Source organism: Anolis carolinensis, chromosome 1 (assembly GCF_035594765.1).
Source record: "Anolis carolinensis isolate JA03-04 chromosome 1, rAnoCar3.1.pri, whole genome shotgun sequence".
Classification (NCBI taxonomy): domain Eukaryota; kingdom Metazoa; phylum Chordata; class Lepidosauria; order Squamata; family Dactyloidae; genus Anolis; species Anolis carolinensis.
In genome coordinates, this window is record NC_085841.1 from 19026801 (window position 1) to 19050056 (window position 23256).

A 23256-nucleotide genomic window follows, 5' to 3' on the forward strand; every position below is an offset into this window, starting at 1 on the left:
CAATCCCGAAAGATCCTGGGAAATGAGGTTGGGGAGAATTGAGCCAGGATTGATTATTTTCAGTTAGAAAAATAATGGCTCATGTCAAATGGCTTGTTCTGAAAGCTTTCCAGAAGTCTCAGTGTTAAGAAAAGATTAGAAAGATATTATGAAAGAGCATTCATGCATCCACACACACATCCCATAAAATGTTAAGAGGCTGCACTTTCAAGTGAATAATTAAGAGTGAAGGAGAGCTCCCTTTTTTTCTCTGTTGAAGATCATGTTTCTCTTTGCAGGACTGGAGATTCATATCAGCACATATCCCAAACTCCACCAAGGCGGGGAAGCAATAAGATGGGTCAGTTTTGAGCAGAAAATAGACATCAGGGAAGAGAAATTAATTCCCTTACACTAGAATTTTTCACCACTAACTTTACTGTCCTTATTGAATGTCACATGAAGTCTCATAAATAGGCACAAGACCCATGTTTGTAATAATTATGGTCTCACAGTTTTGCAATCATTGGAAATATAAATCTGGACTTACCGTATATACAGTATTTGCTGCCATAGATAGTAATGACTTTGCATTGGTTTTGCATAATTGTATATGATAATGAAATCAAGAAAACCTGTCCTTTGAGTCCTTCTCTATTTTAATCCAATCATCCTCTTCACTCCACTAACCTTTTAAAAACTCTGGATAAGGAATTTGTTGCAGAAAGGAATGGATTATACTCTCCTGAAATTTAAACACTGTTTTCAGCAAAAATAGAGATGGCTATAGCTTCCTTTGCCTAGACTCAGGTTATATGAGCAGAAATGGCTGGGCTTTTCTATAAATCCAAAACTGAACACAACGAATTGCAGTATATAGATTTAAATGACCATGCAATCAGCATTACAGCAATCACTCCTGTGTTTGTATAGCTACTGCAGAACAGTCCTCTATTTTGTGTTCTCTGGTTGAAGGAATATTCAGAGGCTGCAATATTTTTTAAAATGGAAAACAAGTGTCCATGAATACAGTATGATCCCCAAATGAATACAGCATGATTCTGAACTCACCTTGGAAACAATGGATAACAGTGAGCCCTATTGAAATAAATGACCTCCAGCATATCTATCTTGTTTGCTGTGACATAAATAATAATAATAATAATAATAATAATAATAATAATAATAATAATAATAATAATATTTCTTATGTGCCTTTCCTCAAGGCAGGTTACAGCAGAGTTAAAATGGAATAGATTGAAACAAAATAGATAGCAAGTTAAATCTAATCAAAATACATTGCTTATAAACACATAGACAAGATTAAAACACACAACAAGATAAATAATGGCTATAAAATATCAATTTTATATTCATGGGTTAAAATTGACTGGGTAGTACTGCCAGAAGAAATAGGTCATTAGTTCTTTTTTCAGATTTTGACGCTCTGTTTAGCTGTAGAATCTCTTCCGGAAGGACATTGCACAGTCACTCAGTTATTACAGGGTGACTATAGAGTTGTACTAGAGGACCTAGAAAATTCTTAAAAAGGTATTCTCTCTAAAAATTTGTTAGGTCCTCTGGGATGATTTTATGGTAACTTTCAGCAGAAGTATTTTATTTATTTACTAGCTGTGCCCAGCCACGCTTTGCTGTGGCATTTTCTGGTGGTGTTGGTGAGAAATTGTTGAGGTAGTGGTGTACTGAATGTCTGTTGCATGGTAGTCTTTATGTTTAGTATGCACACGGAAGTGGATTATATGGCAATGTGGAGTCAAGATAATCCAGTTCAAAGCAGATAATATAAGATTATAAATGGGTTATATAGCTGTGTGGAAGGGCCTTGAGTCTACACTGCCATATAATCCAGTTAAAATCTGATAATCTGTGGAAGAGGCCTAAGTGAAGGCTAACTGTGCCTGTCCCCTGGGCTGAGTGGGTTGCTAGGAGACCAAGTGGGCGGAGCTTAACCTTCTAACTGGCAGCAATTGGATAAAAACTATTATTCCTCTCCCTGTAATTAGGACTTTATTTTTCTTTTCTTTTTGTTGTATCAACCTAGAGCCGTGAATGATGGGTTGTGTTGTCAAATTTCGAGGTTGGGGGGCCTGTAGTTTTGTTGTTTTGTCCACTGCCCTGATGCCATCACTCTTTTATATATATAGATTTACTGTATTTATATTCCACCCTTTTCACCCTGAAAGGGATTCAGGGTGGATCACAGAACATACATATGCGGCAGACATTCAATGCTGTTTATGCACAGACAATTGTACATAGATAGAGGTATATAGGCTTTTCCCATCTTCGGCATCTTGGAGGCTTGTGCCATGAAGGAGGGTGTGTTGTCGCTCCATCTCCCTGCCGAAGAGCTTTGTTCATAAAATTCCTCTTTTTGATCATATCTCCAGCATTTTTTGGCCTTTCCTTATGGGAGTCTTAAAATACCTCCCCACTTTTAAGCGGTCCCTATTTATCTACTCGTATTTGCTTTTGAATTGCTAGGTAGGCGGAAGCTGGGCTAAAGGCCAGGAGCTCACCTTGACCTGGGCTTCGAATTGTCAACCTCTGGAATGACAAGATTTACTGCAGCTGGTGGTTTAACCTGCTGCGCTAAAGCCTAGCCCTTATACTATAACACAGGCATGGGCAAACTACGGCTCTCCATGTGTTTTGGACTTTAACTCCCACAATTCCTAACAGCCAAAGTCCAAAACACCTGGAGGGTCGAAGTTTGTCCACACTTGCTATAACATTGCCTGGAGGGCTTTAAAAATGTACAGAGAGGATCCTTTTTGTCAATGTGAGTAAGTGAAACTGGAGGCACTGGTCCATTGATATGGGAGTTGTAGTGTACTTAGCATCAAAGCTGCTGACATTTTAAGAATGTAAAGAATCATACCTTATTTGCTCGATAAAAGGCTTGTCCATAATCTTGTTTCCCACAGAGGGCATCATGGCATAGATATTTTTTCATGCTGTATTTGATGCCACTTCCTAGTAGATGTTGGAAAGTATTATAACTGGGAGTCTGTATTTGTAATAGCAACTTTTGGACATAACTGATTGAAATAAAAGTAATAGAGGGACACTTTATATTAGGCATTCCTATTTTAATTCTAAACCCCAAAGCTGGCATTTTACAGCTTTGAAATATCATTAGATAACGTTAGAGGACAATTTCAACAGAAAGGAGGAAACCATGGAAGTGGACAAAATCTGGCTACCAGTATTAAAAAATTCTAAAATCAGAACAGTAAATAAAGAACAACACTCTGAAAACAGGGGAATTCCATACAACAAACAATCAGGGTCAGCTAACACATCCCAGTTGAAGGGCTCCCTCAGGCAGGAAGCAGCCAGGTTTTGAATTTGCAACATTCACACTTGCCTCAAACAGATAAGAGTCCTTTCTCCCAACCTGGGCTTTCCACAGATATATAAACTCAACTTGCCTAATTTCCAACAGACCTCACACCTCTGAGGATGCCTGCCATAGATGTGGGCGAAACGTCAGGAGAGAATGCTTCTGGAACATGGCCATACGTCTGGAAAACTCACAGCAACCCAATATTAGAGGGGCTATAGAAATTTTTACTGCTTTGAAATGCCATTAAATATTGGAGGAGGTATAGAAATTAAATAATAAATTTAGGAGCCACAACGATTATTTTCCTTTGGAGTTTCTATTACTGGGAGACTTTTCCATTTGGCTTCCATCCCTTTTTGTTACATTTAGACACCTCCTTGAGACATATCTGCTCATCACAGCTGTCCTCATTGAATGTAGCTTGTTTATATCTTTTCATGTTAACTCTATGTGCTGCTCCAGTTTGAGTCATAGTTCTTCTGCTTGGTTCACTGTGAAATTGACAGTAATAATAGTGACAACTCAAACTGGTTCAACATCAGGCATGGGCAAACTTTGACCCTCCAAGTGTTTTGGACTTCAACTCCCATAATTCCTAACAGCCAGTAGGCTGTTAGGAATTGTGGGTGTTGAAGTTAAAAACACCTGGAGGGCCAAAGTTCGCCCATGCCTGAGATAGACAAATTATTTGGTAGGATAAGCAATTTATTTTTTTCCTTCAGCTTTATGAATAGATGGAAGAATCCACATTGTTCTCTGTAGTGGGAACAACTAATAACGTATCTTGTTTTTTTCCAGTTGCAGGCTCTGGCTTCTGAACTCAAAACTGGTTTCACTGAAGCCATGCAGGAGCTCACAAGGATTCAACATGGGGAGTATGCTCTGGAGGAGAAGGTCCAAAGCTGCCGGTGTGCGATGGAGGAGAAAGTGGCAGAGATGAAGAATTCTCTGAATGATTTCAAGGTAGATGATCATACTTTGGCAGCCTCTCTCCTTCACAACACGTGTTTGAAGACTGGAAACAAGTGACAATCATAGAGCATAAAGATATTTTCTTTAAAATTATTTTAGTTGTTTTTCCAAACTGATTTCCAATACACTTCAAATATATATTTCCAGGGGTAATTAGCAGTGAAAACAGACAGTCTGCATTCTATCTTAGTTTTGTTTTTTGTCTCACCAGAATAGGAGTGAATCAGTCTGTTTCCAGTCTGATAAGTCAGTTTCATCCTGTTTTTCCATTTATTTAAAAACTGACATGAAAATGCATGTCTAAATACATAATTATCTCTGAAGAACAAAATGTAGTTTGAAATAGTTTTTCACCACAAACTGGATGAAGACAGGCATGAAATGCTGCAATAATGTGTTGTTAAAGGCTTTCATGGCCGGAATCAGGGCCAGCTAACACCTCCCAACAAAGTATTCCCCAGGCAGGAAGGAGTCAGGCTTTGAATCTGCAAGGCCATTCAATGCTAATCAAGATGGCCAATTGTGCCATTCACACCTGCCTCAATCAGACAAAAGTCCTTTCTCCCACCCTGGACATTTCACAGATATATAAACTCCTCTTGCCTAGTTTCCAACAGACCTCACAACCTCTGATGCCTGCCATAGATGTGGGTGAAACATCAGGAGAGAATGTTTCTGGAACATGGCCATACAGCCCAGAAAACTCACAACAACCCAATGCTGTAATAGGTGGATAAATTAAAATGTAGTTTAAAAAGGACTATTCAAAGGATTGCAATCTGAGTGCACAGTCTAGTGCAGTTAGTGGCTAAAACCTCCTAAAAGTAATAGATATGAGTACGTATGGATCAGCTGATATGTGAGAAATCTGTATCATGTCATTTTGTATTGGAACTGGCAAAAATTATTTTATTTTTAAAATTTAATATATACCATACCTTTCTTCCACTTCTAGTACTATTCTAATGCGTTGAACCAGCAATGGCCACAATGGCAACCTGCCTCAAAAAATAATTTGTCAGATGGAGCAGCTGGGTTGGTGGGTTGCTTCGGGAATTTACAATCCATGAGTTTAAAACAGAATACAATTAAAATATTGGCTGGCATCTATCCTGTATGTATAATTTCATAAACTAGACTTATGTTGTTTGGGCCTCTGCCCCATGTAAGCCGCCCCGAGTCCCCATGGGGAGATGGTGGCGGAGTATAAATAAAGTTTTATTATTATTATTATTAAGACCTCATAAAATCGTCATTCACATTTAAATCATGACACCACAGTCATCATGATGACAAATGCCCCTTGAAGCCCACTTTAAAAGAGATGTACTGTAATTGCAGCAACTGAAGGATTCCCCCAGGCAGGAAGTAGCCAGGCTTTGAAGCTGCAAGGCCATTCAACTGGAATCAAGGTGGCCAATTGCAACATTCACACTTGCCTCAAACAGACAAGAGTTCTTTCTCCCACCCTGGACATTCCACAGATATATAAACCTCATTTGCCTAGTTTCCAACAGACCTCACAATCTCTGAGGATGTCTGCCATAGATGTGGTGAAACATCAGGAGAGAATGCTTCTGGAACATGGACATAAATCCCAGAAAACTCACAGCAACCCAGTGATTCTCGCCATGAAAGCCTTAGACAACATGTTAAGCAAAAAATTTGTTTCAACAAAAGTTTTTTCTCTGCTGGGCTTCAGTCTTGTGTGCATATACCTGTGATGGGAGCAAGATAGAAATATGTTTTGAGAAACAGATGGAAACAGAAAAATGTGCAGGGGTTTTTGTTTCAAAATTAAATCTATTTTCTTATGTCTTTGCCCTTTGCGATACAGCCTGAGGTTCAGTGTGGTATACTTCCCTCTGTATTGTTCTGGAAGGATGTCCGCTTCTTTGAGGAGGAGTTTGGATAATGTAATCCTTATTCCTAGCATTTCCCTATTTCTTTAGGAGGAGCTTAATGAAGCCAAGTCCATGATTGATGAAATCAGTGCTAAGCAAGATGAAATGCAACAGAAAATTGAACAGCTCCAACAAGAGAAACGGAAGGAATCTCGGAAGCTCAAAGCAAAGTAAGTGGTTTAAATTAGCATTTCTTTCGAAGCCACTGATAATCTCATAGCATTTTTTATTTCTCTACATTTCTTGAATTTTCTTTTCAACTCCTATTATCTCCCAATAGAATAGATTCCTAAGGAGTCTCATAGGATCAAAACAAAGGAAGTGGTTTACACCGGCATTTCTTTGAAAGTCATGAATCCCATTTTGGAAGAAGGGCAGGATATACATTCAAGCAGTCAATCATTCAATCCTTCACCTCAGTAGTAAAATTGGATTTTTTTCAAATAGATGGACAGGTGTACTACAGAAGAGATCATAAATGTCTCTGAAATGAGCAGGGTGTTGCACTCCAGGCCTGGAAACACCTATGACCACTGCACCACACAAGAGTCCAGAAATATAAGCAAACAGTTTATTGTAAAAACAGATAAAAACATATAAAATCAGGAATAAGAAAGGAAAATATATAATGTAAAAAGGTTTAGCAAAAGGTGAGAACTAAACAATAATCCAAATGTCTCATAAAGTTCGAAAGGTGACAAAATCCAAAAACATCCAGGAATCACAGATCCAGCATAAATCCACAATCAGGGAGATATAACTAGTAGGATTACATGACCGGAAACATGAAAACTTCTAGGATATATTAAATCCAAAATCAAGGCTTGACATGAACCATGAACAAGATAACTCAGGCTTAGCTTCTCACTCTAATGCAGCGTTGCCTGATATGCCCTTTAAGTAAACAACTTGTTGTTTAATAGCCACCCATGAAAGCATTATGTCTCCCGTGAATTTTCTCCCCAACTTTTCTACATAATCTCTGAGCTCAGCATACTCTATTTTCAGCTCTGATTTGTAAATTGGGACTTTTGTGAATTTCTGTAGCTACAGATGACTTCTCTTGGGAACCCTCCTTATCACTCAGCTCTTCATTCAAATCCTTATCTACTATTGAATCATTGAGGCCTGCACTTTCCAAGTCAGTTTTCTCACAGAAAGAAATAGTACATCCCAGATCTGAATTTCCCAGACTTGAAAGCCCATCACTTTGTGCCACAGGAAAACCCACAATCCTCTCTAAATCTTCAGTTAAACCATCAGCCTCTGGCTGATCTAAAACATGGGGTTTTACTAACACAACATTGAATTCCATCCTTATTTTGATGCTAAACTATAATAATGCTTACATTTTAGATCAATAAAAAGACTTGTGCCATCTTTAAACCTATTTGAACTGTCCTAGTTGCCACAACAGACAAACATAAGTCAAGTGTGTATTCCCAAATAGATAGCTTTGCTTTTTAATGTTTGTTTTTCTCCTCAGAAGAATACAGAAGGAGGAGCATGGGTCACAAACAGTCCCTACACCCCTGCAAGGAAGTCCTTTTCGGTCGCTGAACCTTCCAGAGACAGTTTTAATTAATGAAGATTTTGTAAACCTTTTGCACAATGCAACATATGAGAAAGGTATATATTTTTTTGCTGTGCACCATATGTAACCTTATTTCAGTACACTATATGTGAAGCATCTTTTATACCAGGCATGGGCAAATTGAAGTCCAAAACACCTGGAAGGCTGAAATTTGCCCATGCTAGCTCTAAACTCTTCCAAAATGTAGATGATTGAGATAGTTTTTACTGAGTTTCCCATTGTGGTTCACAGATGTGCAGGAGGATGAGGTGTGTATCCATTAGGGATGCCCCAGAAACTATTCATGTTTTCTTCTACATAGTGTCACAGAGTGTGTCTCTTTGGATCATTGAGTTCTAGTAACTTAAAGCCATTGTAAGGTGCTCAGGGAGCAATAAAAATGAGTCCAGAGCTTTTCCAGAAACAAAATTTTATTAAGAAAGTAGAACAGAATGATATTTTAATAAGGCTTGTCTGGAGACAGGAGGGAGTGGGAAGGAACAGAACGAGAATTGGAGAGTTGGCAGGAACGGTCAACAGAAAGGTAGACATCTTTCCTTTCTTATGTTCTGTCGAAAACACACAGAAAGAGTTTCTTCTTGTCAGGATTAAAGCAATAATCACTTTAAAATTTACCTTAAGGATACTGAAGTTTCACACATTGGAAGTGGGAGAGCATAAGGAGCAGGCATTCAAAGTGAGATTCTAGGCTAAGTAAGGCTTTAGTTATTGCAACAAGAATAATTTTTTAGGCTTCAAAATCATGAGTTCAGAGAGTCAATAACAGATGCTCAGTTGGGAGCTTCACAAAATGAAATTGCTACATGTGTGTGTATAGTCTGTGATTGAGGGATAAATCCTGTTGATGTTTGTGTTGAATGACCAATTGTGTAGTTTTCTATGTGGAACTATTATGCTATGCTGTGACATGCAGGACATTGACTTGTATGAGTTCAGATGAACATGTTAAAACTCTCCTCTTAGACCATTGCACTCCTCATATGGTGGATTCAAACAGAAAGGAGTCAGTAGGGATGGAGACATGTAGTGGGGAACTTCCATATGCAACCTACATTTCTGTCACAAGTTATACCTACCTTGTTTTGAATAACACCTGAAGAAGTCTATTAAACACCCAGATTTTGTGTTCTAGAGGGAAGTGACTAGTGTTGAACCAACTTATGACATTAACCTGAATCTTCTAGTTTGCATTTCCCTTCTCTTGTTTTGAATCTGAAAATAAAACAGATAAATACAAAATTTTAGAAGCAGTTTCTTGCTCTGGCTCTTTGTGAGATGCTTAGTTTACCAGTCCTCTATCATACTTTTGTTCTTGTCCAGTTTCTGACTGCAGACCCAGGGGACTCGGAGAAAGCAACATGAAAGGTAGGCAGATGGGAGAGTTCTTATGAAGAGGTGTTCTTTGACATTCACTATTTGACAGACAATTCCCATTGATACAGAAAGAGGCCAAGGCAGTAACATTCTCAAAGAGAGTCAGAACCTCTATAGATGTTTTAGAACCTGCTTATTCAGGTTCTAAAGGAGGAGGGTACAGCCCAAGCAAGACAGGAACTGATAGGCTGAGATCTCCAGAGAGGCCTGATTCCTTAGGCTAAGCCAGAACGCTGAACAAGAAAGAGAACTGGTTCAGAATTCAGTAAGGTGAGGACAATGGTTAACAACTAGGCTCCTGAAACAGTCAACTGTGTCATTTCAGCACTGATCTAAAGCAATTACCAGAGCTTTATACTCTTGGATTGTGTAATTAGGAATAAAGCACTGGCCCTTAGTTGCTACATCTAGCCTAATGGCTAATGCCTTCTTTGGGGCAACAGGTTTTATGCTGCCAAGATGGCCCTAAAAGGGAATCTTTACAAATCTTTCTTGAACTTATGAGGATCTGAGATTTGGTCATCATGAACTTGAGTCAGAGTTTCTTGGGGTTCAGAGATTAGTTTAATGGGCTAACTGGCCATGAGGATATACCTATCTTGGTGACAACATGTTTTGATTCCTAGGACTTACCAGTACAAATTTGGACACAGAAGAGAGCCTTAGAGCGTCCTCTTCATCTGATGCTCAGTCATCATCCAAAATGTGGAAACAGACCAAGGATGGTAAAGAGTGGGGTGATGACTATATTTCAAGGGACCAGAAGGACTTAGGTCCAAGCAGATATAGTTCCATGGAAAACCTACTGCAAGACCCATCTATTGCAGGTAAGACTAATAAAGAAAGATAGAAAGCATTGCAGAAGACTTTAAAGCTGTGTTCCCAAACTTGCTGTCACCCCGTTGTGTTGGACTTAACTCTGTGACTGGTTGAACAAAATGTTGAATTGTTGATCTTAGCCTACTGAACATAGGATCCATTTGAAATCCATTTGAGAGCCAGTGAGATGTAATCATGGATGTTTAGATATGGGACTTGGGAGCGCAAGTTTTGATCCCCGCTGCATCCATTGTGACTTTAGGTCATTCACTCTTCTTCTGATGCCTACCTCACAGTGTTTTTATGAAGGGGTGAAAGAGTCATCATCAGAGTTTATCACTCGTGGCCAAGTAAGATTGTCTTCCAAGGGTAGAGTTTTGGCGGTGGATCCCTAAGTGACTGTAGAGACCTATTCTTGATCTGTATGGTCTTTTGCAGTGAGGACATACATTTCCAGATGCAAGGCAGTCCCAAAGGATTTGCTTGATGCATCTTCCTCTCAGCACATTTCTCCCTTTCGCCCTCCATTGGTGCGTCTTCAAAATCCACAGCACTGTTGGTAATAGCTGACTTCCAGTTAAACACTCAAGGGCCAAGGCTTCCCAGTTCTCTGTGTTTATGCCACATCTTTTAAGGTTAGCTTAATTGACATTCCGTTTTCTGTTCTTGAGCTGAGAGTAGAGTAACTGTTTTGGGAGACGGTCATTGGACCTTCAGACAATTTGGTTGGTTCAGCAAAATTGATGGCGGAGGATCATCTCAGCACATGGAGATAGCCTTCTGATTTTCTTATTTCAGATTGTTCTGTTACTGTACTTTGCTTTGATATATTTTGTCCACCTGTATTTTAACCAATTCTACTGTTATTTTGATTTTTTTAAATCATGTTCATCTATTTCATTATGCAGTTATATTTCTTTTTCCTGATTCTCCTTCATCATAATCAGCATCATGATTTTTATCCTGCTTTATTTCTCTAAAAGAGAGATCCAAAGGACCAAACTGTAAAACCAATGCAATATTTTCTAGTTTGGATCCACACTTAGATATATTTAAAGCAACATAATTTAAGACAACCATAGGTTAAAGCAATGTGATTTAAGTATCTAACTTCAGCTTCATTGATTACAATAGACCTTCTCTAAGAATGGCTAAGCCTGGATCGTCCTTTAGTTTTGAGATATGATAATTTTGTTCTACATTAACATTTAGTCAGTAATATTAATCTTATTATTTATTTATTTTCCATTTTTATTGATTTTATGTGTTTTCTGGATTAGTAAAGCTTTCATACATATTAATTTTTTTAACTAGCATTTGTTTAATATCATGCATTTCTCCTAATATTGGAACTGCAAGGTGACTTGGTTTTCAGGCTTTGTTGTTTTGTAATTAAATCTCACAAGAGAAAAGGGAAATTAATTCCTTATTCTCACCCCCCCTCCCACTTTAATCCATACAGCCACACTCATATTATAATCTGAAAGTGGACTATTTTGCACTCGAGGCCTTGTTTTGGTCCATCACTAACATGTGCTTACTCAATGGTTCTTGTCATCTAAGAAACCTAATTTCTAGTCTTAGCCAGCAAAAAGTAAATTTGGAACTATGCAAAGAAGTACCTGAGCCCCACAGGATCTCCATTTCAAAAGTAGGTTCTGGACATGATTCAATGGGATGTGGTTCCATTGATGGACTGAAAAACATTTAAGAGCCAGTTTTGGTATATGGAAAGCTACATGGGAAAAGCAGAAGGGAGGAAATGGCTTCCATCTTACCTGACATCAATTTATATAATTCTAGATATAGACAAACTGCAGATCAGTTAAATATTGTATGTTAAAACAGATTTAGACCTCCCTAATTTGAAGAAGAATAAAGTAACGTTTTGCTCGCATTTTTCTCTTATGATGTCTTATTCAAAAGCAAGTGCATGATCATGGCTATTATTAATATTTTAATGTTAATCATAATAAATGTTATTTTGGTTTGCTATAGCTAAAAGGCAAAATATTGCTTTGGATTTACTGGAGTCTGAGAGGAAGTATGTGGTGAGCCTTTCCCTGGTTCTCAAAATTAAGACCACATGGCAGGGACCAGAAATGAAGAGGAATGTCAAGGAAAGGAGGTATGGTATTCGTTACACCTATTTGTATAAAACATTTTTCTTCAAATGTGCAGAGGACATTTGTGTCTATTCCACACATATCTCTTCATTCAATTTTGTTTTTGTCTTTATAAGCTACATGGCTTGCTCCTGTTTTGCATTAGTCAGGCTAAACACATCTTTTTGATAATGGTGCATTATGAGAATCCTATTTGTTGACATGCATTAGGTTTTAATTGTTTATATGCATTAGGTTTTAATTCATACATTGTTATCGTTTTTAGTGTCAGATGCTTTGAGTCTCCTATGATAGAAACTCAATCTAATAATAATAATAATAATAATTATTATTATTATTATTCTATACTCCCAGTTATGGGAACACTGTCTTTACAAACCCACTTCCTGGCACCATAAACCCACCTCATTTCCCTACCAGGCTGTGTGTGAAAAGTATATCTTTATTGCCATGTGCCCAAATAAGGAAAGAACTTCTCTTTAACTCCTGTTGGAGATCCCACAAATAATTCTATGGGATCCATCCAATGTTGCATTTGTAGACTGTACATTCAGCTGATTCACTGCCAGAGAACAGTGATGAATGGCCCTTGCTAAGGCCTTTTTTGTTTAAGCAACAATGCTTAGCTTAGATAAAAATGCCTTAACATGGCCCATAGTAATAGGATTAGATAGTTGGAGTGACCCAAAGTGTCCTCCCTTGTTGTCTACCTATCCTGATCCCTCTGTGATGTAAAATTGAGACTCCTGGAGACGTTTTCCCATCTCTTCTCTCCAGTCCTCTCTCAGCTCTTTCGTAGAAGGAAGCTAGTTTAGATTAGCTCCCCATGTAACTTGCTTATCTTAGGAGATATCTAGCCTGTAGAATCAATGAAGTTTGACACTACTTTAACTGCTATGGTTAAATACTGTGGAATCATGGGAATCTTGGTGGTATGGGGATACCAAGTCACCTTTTCTGTCTCCTGAGGAATCTGTATAATGACCAAGTAGCAATGGTAAGAACAGACCACAAAAAAACCCAGACTGGTTCAAGATTGGGAAAGGAGTACGGCAGGGCTGTATACTCTCACCCTAGCTATTCAACTTGTATGCAGAATACATCATGCGATGTGCAGGCTTGATGAGTCCAAGGCTGGAGTTAAAATTGCTGGAAGAAACATTAACAACCTTAGATATTCAGATGATACTACTCTGATGGCTGAAAGCGAGGAGGAGCTGAGGAGCCTTATCACCAAGATGTACAAAAGCTGGGGTGCAGTTAAACATCAAGAAAACAAGATTATGGCAACCAGACTGATTGATAACTGGCGAATAGAGGGAAAAAACATAGAGGCAGTGACAGACTTTCTATTACTTGGCATGAAGATTACTGCAGATGCAGATTGCAGTCAGGAAATCAGAAGATGCTTACTTCTTGGGAGGAGAGCAATGGCCAATCTCGATAAAATAGTGAAGACATCACACTGGCAACAAAGGTCCACATAGTTAAAGCAATGATATTCCCTGTAGTAACCTATAAATGTGAGAACTCGACCATAAGGAAGGCTGAGCAAAGGAAGATAGACGCTTTTGAACTGTGGTGTTGGAAGAAAATTCTGAGGGTGACTTGGACCACAAGAAGAACCAACCAGTCCATCCTCCAGGAAATAATGCCCGGCTGCTCACTGGAAGGAAGGGTATTAGAGGCAAAGATGAAGGACTTTGGCCACATCATGAGAAGACAGGAAAGCTTGGAGAAGATAATGATGCTGGGGAAAATGGAAGGAAAAAGGAAGAGGGGCTGACCAAGGGCAAGATGGATGGATGGTATCCTTGAAGTGGCTGCCTTGACCTTGAAGGAGCTGGAGGTGGCGACCAACAATAGGGAGCTCTGGCATGGGCTGGTCCATGAGGTCACAAAGAGTCGGAAGTGATTGAATGAATAAACAACAATGGGAAGTTTAGTTTTATAGACTCTTTAGACTTCTCTGCCAAAGAATGGTGGTACCTCCCCAAACTATCATGACCATTAAAGTGGAGTCAAACTGCATTAATTATACAGAATAGATTAGGCATGGGCAAACTTTGGCCCTCCAGGTGTTTTGGACTTCAGTCCTCACAATTGGCTGTTAGAAATTGTGGGAGTTAAAGTCCAAAACACTTGGAGGGCCGAAGTTTCCCCATGCCTGGGGTAGATGCACCATTAGAAAGAAGTTCCCATATTAAAGCCCTTAGTTTGTTTATCCAAGACATTGATGATCAGGATTTCTAGCCACTGAATGTACTATCAGTGTTCTCCTATATTCATAAATTGTTCTGTGGCAAGCTATTCTTTATTTCTGCCTACAGTTTTGTCCCGAACTCTTTGCGATATTTGGCCCAGCAGCACGTCGACTTACTCCACGCTCTTCAAGAAAGAGTCCTGAGTTGGCCCCGACAAGGCATCCTGGGAGACATATTTCTCAAGCTGACCAATGATGAAGTACGCACCTTGGAGACATTTGGAGTGGGGGGAGAAGGAAGCACTTTGATCTTTTTGCACCAGTTGGCCGAATATACACTTATGCCTTGCCTTCATTTCTTCCTTGAGGAGCACAAATATTAATCGAAATAGATTAGATCCAGACAGTCATCCTTAAAGGAGTCCTGCTGAAGTCAATGAGACTTAAATACTAATTAATTGCAGTGGCAGTTACAGAAGATTCTTCTTTTATTTTTGGAGATAAATCATAGTAAATCGGATGATCATCTCTTTATAGTCCTTTAATTGCTTATTCTTCATGGCAAAGGGATTGGGCAAGATCCTCTTCCAACTCTGTGATTCATTGTCTCTCCCCCAAGAATGACTACGTTCGGATCCATTCCAATCTGTCTAAACATATACACTATATATAATTTAAGAAAGCATATCTGAAGGGGAAAATTTAGAAAGTTTTGGAAGAGGTCTTGAAAAAGTTGCCTTCTATGACTTGGATGCAAATTGTTAAACTGTTTTTATTTGTTTAACTGTTTTAACCCTAAAATCAGGACAGTAAATAAAGAAAAACACTCAGAAAAAAGGGGAATTCCAGCCAGGAAACAATCAGGGCTAGTTAATATCTCCCAAGAAAAGATTCCCTCAGGCAGGAAGCAGTCAGGCTTTGAAGCTGCAAGGCCATTCAATGCTAATCAAGGTGGCCACTTGCAATATTCACACTTGCCTCAAACAGGCAGAAGTTCTTTCTCCCACCCTGCACATTATTCCACAGATATATCAATTCCACTTGCCAAGTTTCCAACAGATTTCACAAACTCTGAGGATGTCTGCCATAGATGTGGGCAAAACGTCAGGAGGGAATGCTTCTGAAACATGGCCATACAGCCATGAAAACCTTTGACAACACACGTTTTTAATAGTTTGATATTAGGCATTTTAACAGATGGAATTCCTTGATTAACAAAATTGGATTCCTCTCTTTAACATATAGTTTCTTTTAAGTATCTTTCTAGGTGTTGGGAGAGGTGGAATTCGAAACATCTCCATTGTCATGTGGATAGTTTTATGTCTCTCTGAAGCATGCAAGTGTGCACATCACCTTCCCTGTTTTGGCTGCTTTATTTGATAGACCGATAAGGCAATGTTGCTAAGTGAGATAGTGATACTTGAGTAAATGTATCACAGAGGAAAGATACCAACAGCTAACAGTATGGGTTTTATAGGGACAGCTCAACTTACACCTGGTACTCCCTGACAAAAAGAAAATGCATTGTATTCCCCACCTTTGAACCAAAATTGAGAATCCATGTACACTGCCATATAATGCAATTTCAAACTGCATTATATGGTCAATGTAGATGGGGCCTGAGTCTCAAAGTGACTTACCAAATGAAAATAAATAACAAGTAAAAAAAACCCACATAAATAAAATACAAATTTTGTGTTTAACAGGCCATCAAACTGTCTGCTAAATTATCTTTTCATTTGTTTTCCAGAATAATTTTTTGGACTATTACGTTGCTTACTTGAGAGACCTGCCGGAGTGCATTTCACTGGTTCATGTGGTGATTCTCAAAGAGGTGAGCTTCCTTGTGTTAAGTGTTTGTTACCCGGACAGTAGCAACACCTGAACAGAGGATATCATGGTTGGTTCCAATCTTGAGCCATGTGGTTCTTCTCCTTTGGTGTAACAATGGTTCGGTTTTTAGTTATTTTCATGTCAATGGAAAGGGAAGCATTAAATCAGATCTCAACAGAAAGATGAGTTCTGTATAGGCATTCAAGGGTATCCTGAACTGGGAGAAGTGACAAGTGGCAATAAAGCTGGTATGTCCATGATGTGGATTGGGTGGTCCCAGCAGAAATCATTCTGAGTTTCATAAGAACTTCTAGGCTTTTGTATTTCCTGTTGCCAATTCTGGTTCAGAAGAAAAGTAGAACAAGATCTAAGTGGTTGCAGGTTAATACAGGCTATTAATTTATATGTTTTATCAGATCATACAGTGCATGAGCCATATTATACCTGGCTAACATTTTGATCACAAACACCCCAAACATCTTGCTCTGTTTTATTATAAACAATCTACATTCAATGTTCTTTTCTCTCTTGTCACCAATAGATTGAGGATGAAATTAAGTCTGATCTCTACATAGTCTTCTTTCATATTGTTCAGCGTATTCCTGAATACCTTCTTCATTTGCAGGTTAGTTCTACACTGCTCTGGGCAAAGAAGCCACTGTCCTAAGATGTTAATTATGACCATTGCCTTATTTTTAAATCTAAAGGACTATGACTCTTGAAATGTTGGACTTTAAATAGCCAGTGAGCAAAGGATAATAGGGGTTGGAGTTCAATAACATTGGGAATTTTAAAAAGTCTTTCGTCTTCTCTGCCAAAGAGTGCTGGTGCCTCACCAAACTTAATCTCCCAGGATTCCATAGCATTGATCCATGGCAGTTAAAGTGCTGTTAAATTGCATTAATTCCACAGTGTAGATGTGCTCTAAGACTGACCTGGAGATGCTAGGAGTTGCATATAAACCACTGAACTGCAGTTTCAGTTTAATGCACCAAAGATAAACCTCTGTATCATTTTAAAGATCTTTGTGGCCCTTGACATTGTTTTCAGCCTAATGGAGTAAAGCTATAGTTCACTACAGTTGCATTGCTTTCCCCCTAGAATATCTTGAAGTTCACCGAGCAGGAACACCCCGATTACTACCTTCTCCTTGTTTGCGTTCAGCGCCTGAGAGTTTTCATCTCGCACTACAGCCTCCTTTTCCAGTGCAATGAAGACCTGCTGATACAGAAACGAAAGAAACTGAGGAAGTAAGTCTTGTGATGTAAAGCAGCCTCCACTTCACCCTCACCTGGAAAAGATCATCTTTCACGGAGCTCTTAGTGGCCCACACAGTTTTCTCCCTCTTTCACAGTGAGTTAGGTTAAACTGGAAATTGTGGCCGGTTCAGGGCCATTCAGTCAGCTTCATGGTTGAAATAAACCGAGCCTTGATCTCCCCAGTCCTGTTCTGTTGGAGATAGCAACCTTCTCAAGCCTCCTCTATCTAATGTATTGTTTGTTTATAATGTGTTGTTTATTTCCTGAAGTGTATGTCTTCTTTGGTTTGCAGTTTTCTGTATTTGAGGCAGTGGAAGGGGCTGCAGACCATGTGACTAGTTCAGTGACTGTTTAGAATGCAATTTAAAAGGAATGACAGTTGAGGCTTGAGTCTGTTTGAGTACAGAAGCCAGTGTTAGAAATTGGAAGTCAGTTGAGGCTTGAGTTCCTTGGAAGTAGACTGTTTTAAAAGAGAGCTGTACAGAGCAATATATTTTTGAAGAGACTGTAAAAGACTATAAGTTAAAGATACAAACTGAAACGTTTTTAAAGCTTAACCTGACAAGAAATGTACCTGTATATTTAAATACATGAATTTGTGAGTAAAACAAACATGTTATTTTAAAGAAGTCTACTTGAATGTTTTTTGGCTGAGAGCGTAGAATAGAAACAAGACATTTATGCGCCCAGTGATCTTCCATTACCCAAAAAAATTAAAGGAACACTCCTGAAACTCTGCTACCCAATACGTTATGATCCTAAGAGGTCATAATCCCCAGTACGTTATGATCCTAACAGGTCATAATCCAATAGTCCAATACTAATGCTTTAATTGCGGCATCCTATTAGCTTTTGAGCTGCCTGAGAGCTCTCTGTTTACATGTCAAAACTGACCACAATACTGAAATCGGGCCCAACACATTCCCCAGCATAAACTTATAAATTTAGAAGAAACCCCAAGGGCCATCCAGTCCACCCCAATGTGCCATGAAGAAACACACAATCAAAACACCCCTGACAGATGGCCATCCAGCCTGTCCTTACAAACCTCCAGAGAAGGAGACTCCATCACACTCTGAAGCAGCATATTCCATTGTTGACTAGCTCTACCATCAGGAAGTTCTTCCTAACATTTGGGAAGTATTTTCCTGTGGTTTGAATCCATAGTCCATAGTGTCCTGGTTTAGAGAAAACAAGCTTGCTCCCTCCTCCTCAATCCGATATCCTTTCTAATATGAAGTATGGAATAAATACCATCTAAACAGCCCCTTACGTAAGATTTCTGTCTTAATTTCCAAATGGGGAAATGCTTTCTCACTCCTTCCTCCGCCAAATGTGATATGAATGACAAGCTGTGAACTCTTGTAACTGATATTAAATTCATCACTCTTTGGTTCAGAAACCTCTCGATTTGAGATGATTTTGAACTAGCAGCCAAGTGTAAACTGATTGATTCTTCCCACATCAGATATATTGAACTTACATGGACTTTAGTATGATACTGTCATTCCCAACTGTTCCTGGGCACCCGTGTATTAGAAGAAGACAAATGACGTAATTCCATGATTTGCTTTCAATTAATGTATACAGTATGTCTTCTTTCACACATGTCTAGAACATGCCACAAAATGTGGTTTGGAGCACAGAATTTTGATCAATTGTATTTTACCTTTTTGCCTTTCAAGCATACTTTCACAGCTGCAAGAGTGGGAAACTTCATATCAATTGATCAAAATTCTGTTCTCCAGAACACATTTGTGGCATTTTCTAGGTTTGTGTGAAATTGTAGAATAGGTGTCATGGTGGAATTCTTTGTCAATGATATCAGTGTGGGAATAACATAGTACTGTTTGTTTGTTTTTTAAAAAGTACCTGCCTGATTATTTAACAAACAGTTGTACTATATTTATATCTCCATTTTGCTAGATCTTCCTTCATAAAGTTATATAAAGGATTAGCTTCTCAGTGTGCCAACACCGGCCAGGACGTGTCTCCAACCCCGAGCGCGACCTCCATCCGCGACAGTGGGATCCACTCGGAAGAGGCCATGCAACTCTTCCCATCAACCCCGGCTTCTGGAACCACGGCTATGTGAGTGCAAGGCTCTCATTAGAACCCAGTACCTTGAAAGGCACCTTTTCCCGACTTCTTCTTCATGAGCCCTGAGCTCAGCATTAGAAGTCCTGCTCAGTGACCATCACTTGATGGCAACTGGTCATATCTGAAAGTTAGGCCTCTTCAAAAATAATGCCATTGCTGTTACAGAATATTGTCTCTGTTCAAAATTCAACTGGCTTCCGCTTTATCAATACCAGACACAGACCTCCTTTTGTCTTTGCCCTTTCAGTTTCTTTATTGTTCTACTATTGTGTTGGTGGTAAGTGAACCTATCTCCATTGTGCTTTTAGAATTTCTTGCAATGCCTTTTTTGATCCATGTTCTTTTAATTTGTTACTATTCTAAGTTGTATTATTATTACAGTATTTCTTAAATTCGAAGATACGTTTTTCCCCCTATATAGTAAAGATTTCCCCTTGACATTAAGTCTAGTCGAGTCCGGCTCTGGGGGGTGGTGCTCATCTCCATTTCTAAGCTGAAGAACCATTAGCTATAAGGTTACTAACAAACCTCACAAAACAACAACAAACCATTACAACCCAAGGGCCTGGCTTTAGCACAGCACGTTAACCCGGCAGTTTGAAACCTGGATCAGAGTGAGCTTCTGATCTTTAGCCTAGCTTCTGCCTTCCTAGCAGTTCAAAAACAAATGTGAGTAGATAAATAGTAACCGCACTAAGGCAGGGAGGTATTTAGGCTTGGTGTTTTGATCAGAAAAAGGAGGAAGTTTATGAACAAAGAAAGCTCTTTGGCAGAGAGATGGAGCAACAGCACCCCCTGGTGGCTGGAACCGAGCAAAGCCTCCAAAGATGCCAAAAGATGGGAAAGCCCAAATACATCTCTTTCTGTTGTCTTTCTTGTCATTGTTATGATCAGCATTGAATGTTTGCCGTATATTTGTTCTGTGATTCACCCTGAGTCTCCTAAGATCAAAGTTAGGGGCCTGAGCTAGTAGCTGCGAAGGGTCTGCAAGTAGAACTTCATTTTCAGAAGATAGCCCACCCCTTGCTATAATTGGTAAGATGTTGTCTCAGGTTGCATCCTTTTGTGTCTGTAGATCACTCAGCCAAATGCTTAATTCTGTCCTCTGTCCCCCTTGTCTTTGAAGGCACTTGATGTCCCACATGAAGAAGAGTCAGCAGCAAGGCATGGAGGGCATGCAGGGAGGGCCCTCAGGCGAGTGGGAAAGCGAAGGAAGGCGGCACGACAGGGCAGAGAATGCCCTGACTTCTTCTCAGTTCAACGACCAGGACCTGAAGACCATTGCGGCGTCTCTCCAAGCCCTGCCAGACATGGAGTACAGCGCTCCTCCTCCTCCTCCTGAAGTGAAGGGACACCCAGAGCGCCATCGCAGGGCCTCCACCTCAGACCTTCTCCACCACAGTGCAGGTTTCGCGCCTGACTATGAAGATTTTGAATACAGAGGGGAGACCTATGGCATGGGCGGTCCCTACCAGGAAGAACCCCTTCAGAACCTGGCCGTCTTTGAGACCCGCTCTCCGGCATCTTCAGAGTCCAGTATCGACATCTGTTTCTTGAGGCCTGTGAACTTCACCACGGAGCCAGAAAGGACAGAGCACACTTTGCAGCCATTGCCCAAAAGCGGGGCTCCGGCCAGCAGCAGCAGCAGCACTTACAAGAGGGAGCTTTTCCGGAGCAAAGGCAAACAGCTGAGCCGGTCCTTGAAGGAGTTTCCCCGCAGTGGATCGGACGGCATCAGTGCAAGGCTCTACAGCACGCGGAGCAGCAGCGGGAGCCGGCTGCCAAACAAGCAGGAGAGGGGCTTCCAGCCCCACGGAGTCCCTGCCGCCGCCCCAAGGAGCGCCCAGCGGAACTACTTCCCTCCGCAGCGAGGAGTGGGTGAAAAGCAGAGCTTTGTGGAAGTAAGGAGAGCGAAAGGCAAGGGCAAACCCACTTCCCAGCAGGGTCTGAGAAACACGTAAGCCGGGCACCCGCTATGAGGAAAAAAGGGGGGTGAGGGCAGTCCTGGGACAGTGCCCCTAGATTCATGTTTGTTTTTGGTTACACTTACCCTATATGCTCATGTATAAGTCTAGAACATTTTAGTCCAAAAAATTAACGCCCCCAAAACTGGGTTTCTCTGGGTTGGAGTGGCAAAAGACTATAGGTTAGTCCATTATGAGGGAATAAAACCTTTATGAATGCCTAGGAGGGGAAATGGCGATGGCCTGGGGTAGCTGGCCCCTTGACCAGAGATGATGTTTTCCCATGAGCAACTTATTTATCAATCATAGCAAAATCCATGATTTTGGCCTCAAAACCAGCCCTCAGCTGTCTAAGCATTGCAGTTATGGTGCTACATAGTGACTTCCAACTTGACCCCTCTCCCCAATCCCCTGCTAATTGGAATGCAGCTAACTGATTTTCCCATGATCTGTTGCAAAAGGAGGAATTGTGATAGGGTCCTGCTTCTTCCCAATTTGCTCACAGAAAGAGATGGAAACAACAGTCACTTGCTTCCCCATTGACAGGGGAACAGACCACCAGTGATTGCGGTAGCTGCTTCCCTGTAAAAAATGAGGGATGAATCCATGCAAGTGTTTTAACAGTACTGGTGTTTCATGCTTTTGTAGTGTTATGAAACCATGCAAAACAGATATGATTAGGTGAGCGGTCACCTGCAGAGAAATATCCTTACACAGATTACTAAGCACATATTCTGGTTAGTGAGTAGAAAGACAATTGTAGCTCTTCCTACTGCATATCCAAAGCCTGGCCAAATTGGTCTCACTGGTCAGAAAACCGAGCTGATGTGTGAGACACTTCCTGCCTCCTGACATAACTGACACATCAGTGCTATATTGTGACAAAGGAAATGGATGCATGGAATTCAGAGCACCTCCTTGGTTTCTTTTGTATGCTCACAATGCTAATTTAATTGAGCAGGAAAAATATGAATGAGTTGCAAAGGAGGACAACTCACTGGCAGTGGACCCAGGGGAAAACACCCAAATGCTTCCTTTCCTAATTAAAAGTATCTTCCTTATGATTGCAAGATACAGAAGGATAAATTGGGAGTGTCTTTTATGTCATATTCATTGAAATGCTCTTTCGGAGTCATGCTATTTGAGAGCTAAAACACTTTTTCAACCATAGGCTATGAATGGGATAACTAATGAGTAGCTTTCTATGTCTGTAGTAGGTAGGAGATTGCGGAGATGTTATCCTATCTTTGTATTTATTCTCTAACAATTTCAAGGCTCAATTTGTGTCCAGGTTTTTATGAACTTGGTGTATAGATCTTGCCCATTCAGCCCAGTTTATATATGCAATCCTGATTAGCCAAGGTACCATTTTGGAATGTCCCCCTAAAAAATATATGATTCAGCACCAGTCCTCTCTTCTAATTAAAATGCTCTTTCCATCGTGATGTTCTAAATTTGCATTCTAAATCTCTTCTTGGTTTGGTGAAGGGATTATTTGTTATGTAGTTGTAAAAATATTGATTTGTTGTTGTTGTTGTGTGCACCTCTCTCATTCTTTGTGCATGAAGAGCACTTTATACATTAAAAAAAGAAATAACCTATAGATCATATGGTGCAACTGACAATGACTATGTTGAAAACAATATGCAGCCAGGCTTTGAAGTTGCAAGGCTATTTAGCTGGCCAATTGCAACATTCACACTTGCTTCAGGCAGGCCGCAGACAAGAGTTCTTTCTCCCACCCTGAACATTCCAGAGA

The 23256-nt window shown here is 40.0% G+C and overlaps 1 protein-coding gene across 5 annotated transcripts in view; it reads left to right on the forward strand.

Moving 5' to 3' along the window:
* Positions 1 to 23256, forward strand: part of arhgef33 (Rho guanine nucleotide exchange factor 33) — a 37001-nt gene that overhangs the window by 11577 nt on the left and 2168 nt on the right. For 2 of the 5 annotated variants that reach the window (XM_008125957.3, XM_062970610.1), the window contains 12 exons: positions 4148 to 4312; positions 6274 to 6395; positions 7712 to 7854; positions 9140 to 9184; positions 9820 to 10020; positions 12011 to 12140; positions 14469 to 14601; positions 16092 to 16175; positions 16716 to 16799; positions 17276 to 17424; positions 19360 to 19524; positions 20660 to 21434. In XM_008125957.3, coding sequence (XP_008124164.1) covers positions 4148 to 4312; positions 6274 to 6395; positions 7712 to 7854; positions 9140 to 9184; positions 9820 to 10020; positions 12011 to 12140; positions 14469 to 14601; positions 16092 to 16175; positions 16716 to 16799; positions 17276 to 17424; positions 19360 to 19524; positions 20660 to 21434 — 2196 coding nt within the window. Of the gene's footprint in view, positions 1 to 278; positions 341 to 4147; positions 4313 to 6273; positions 6396 to 7711; positions 7855 to 9139; positions 9185 to 9819; positions 10021 to 12010; positions 12141 to 14468; positions 14602 to 16091; positions 16176 to 16715; positions 16800 to 17275; positions 17425 to 19359; positions 19525 to 20659; positions 21491 to 23256 lie in introns of all 5 variants that reach the window. The other 3 variants (XM_016990708.2, XM_062970608.1, XM_062970601.1) reach the window with 3 other exon arrangements.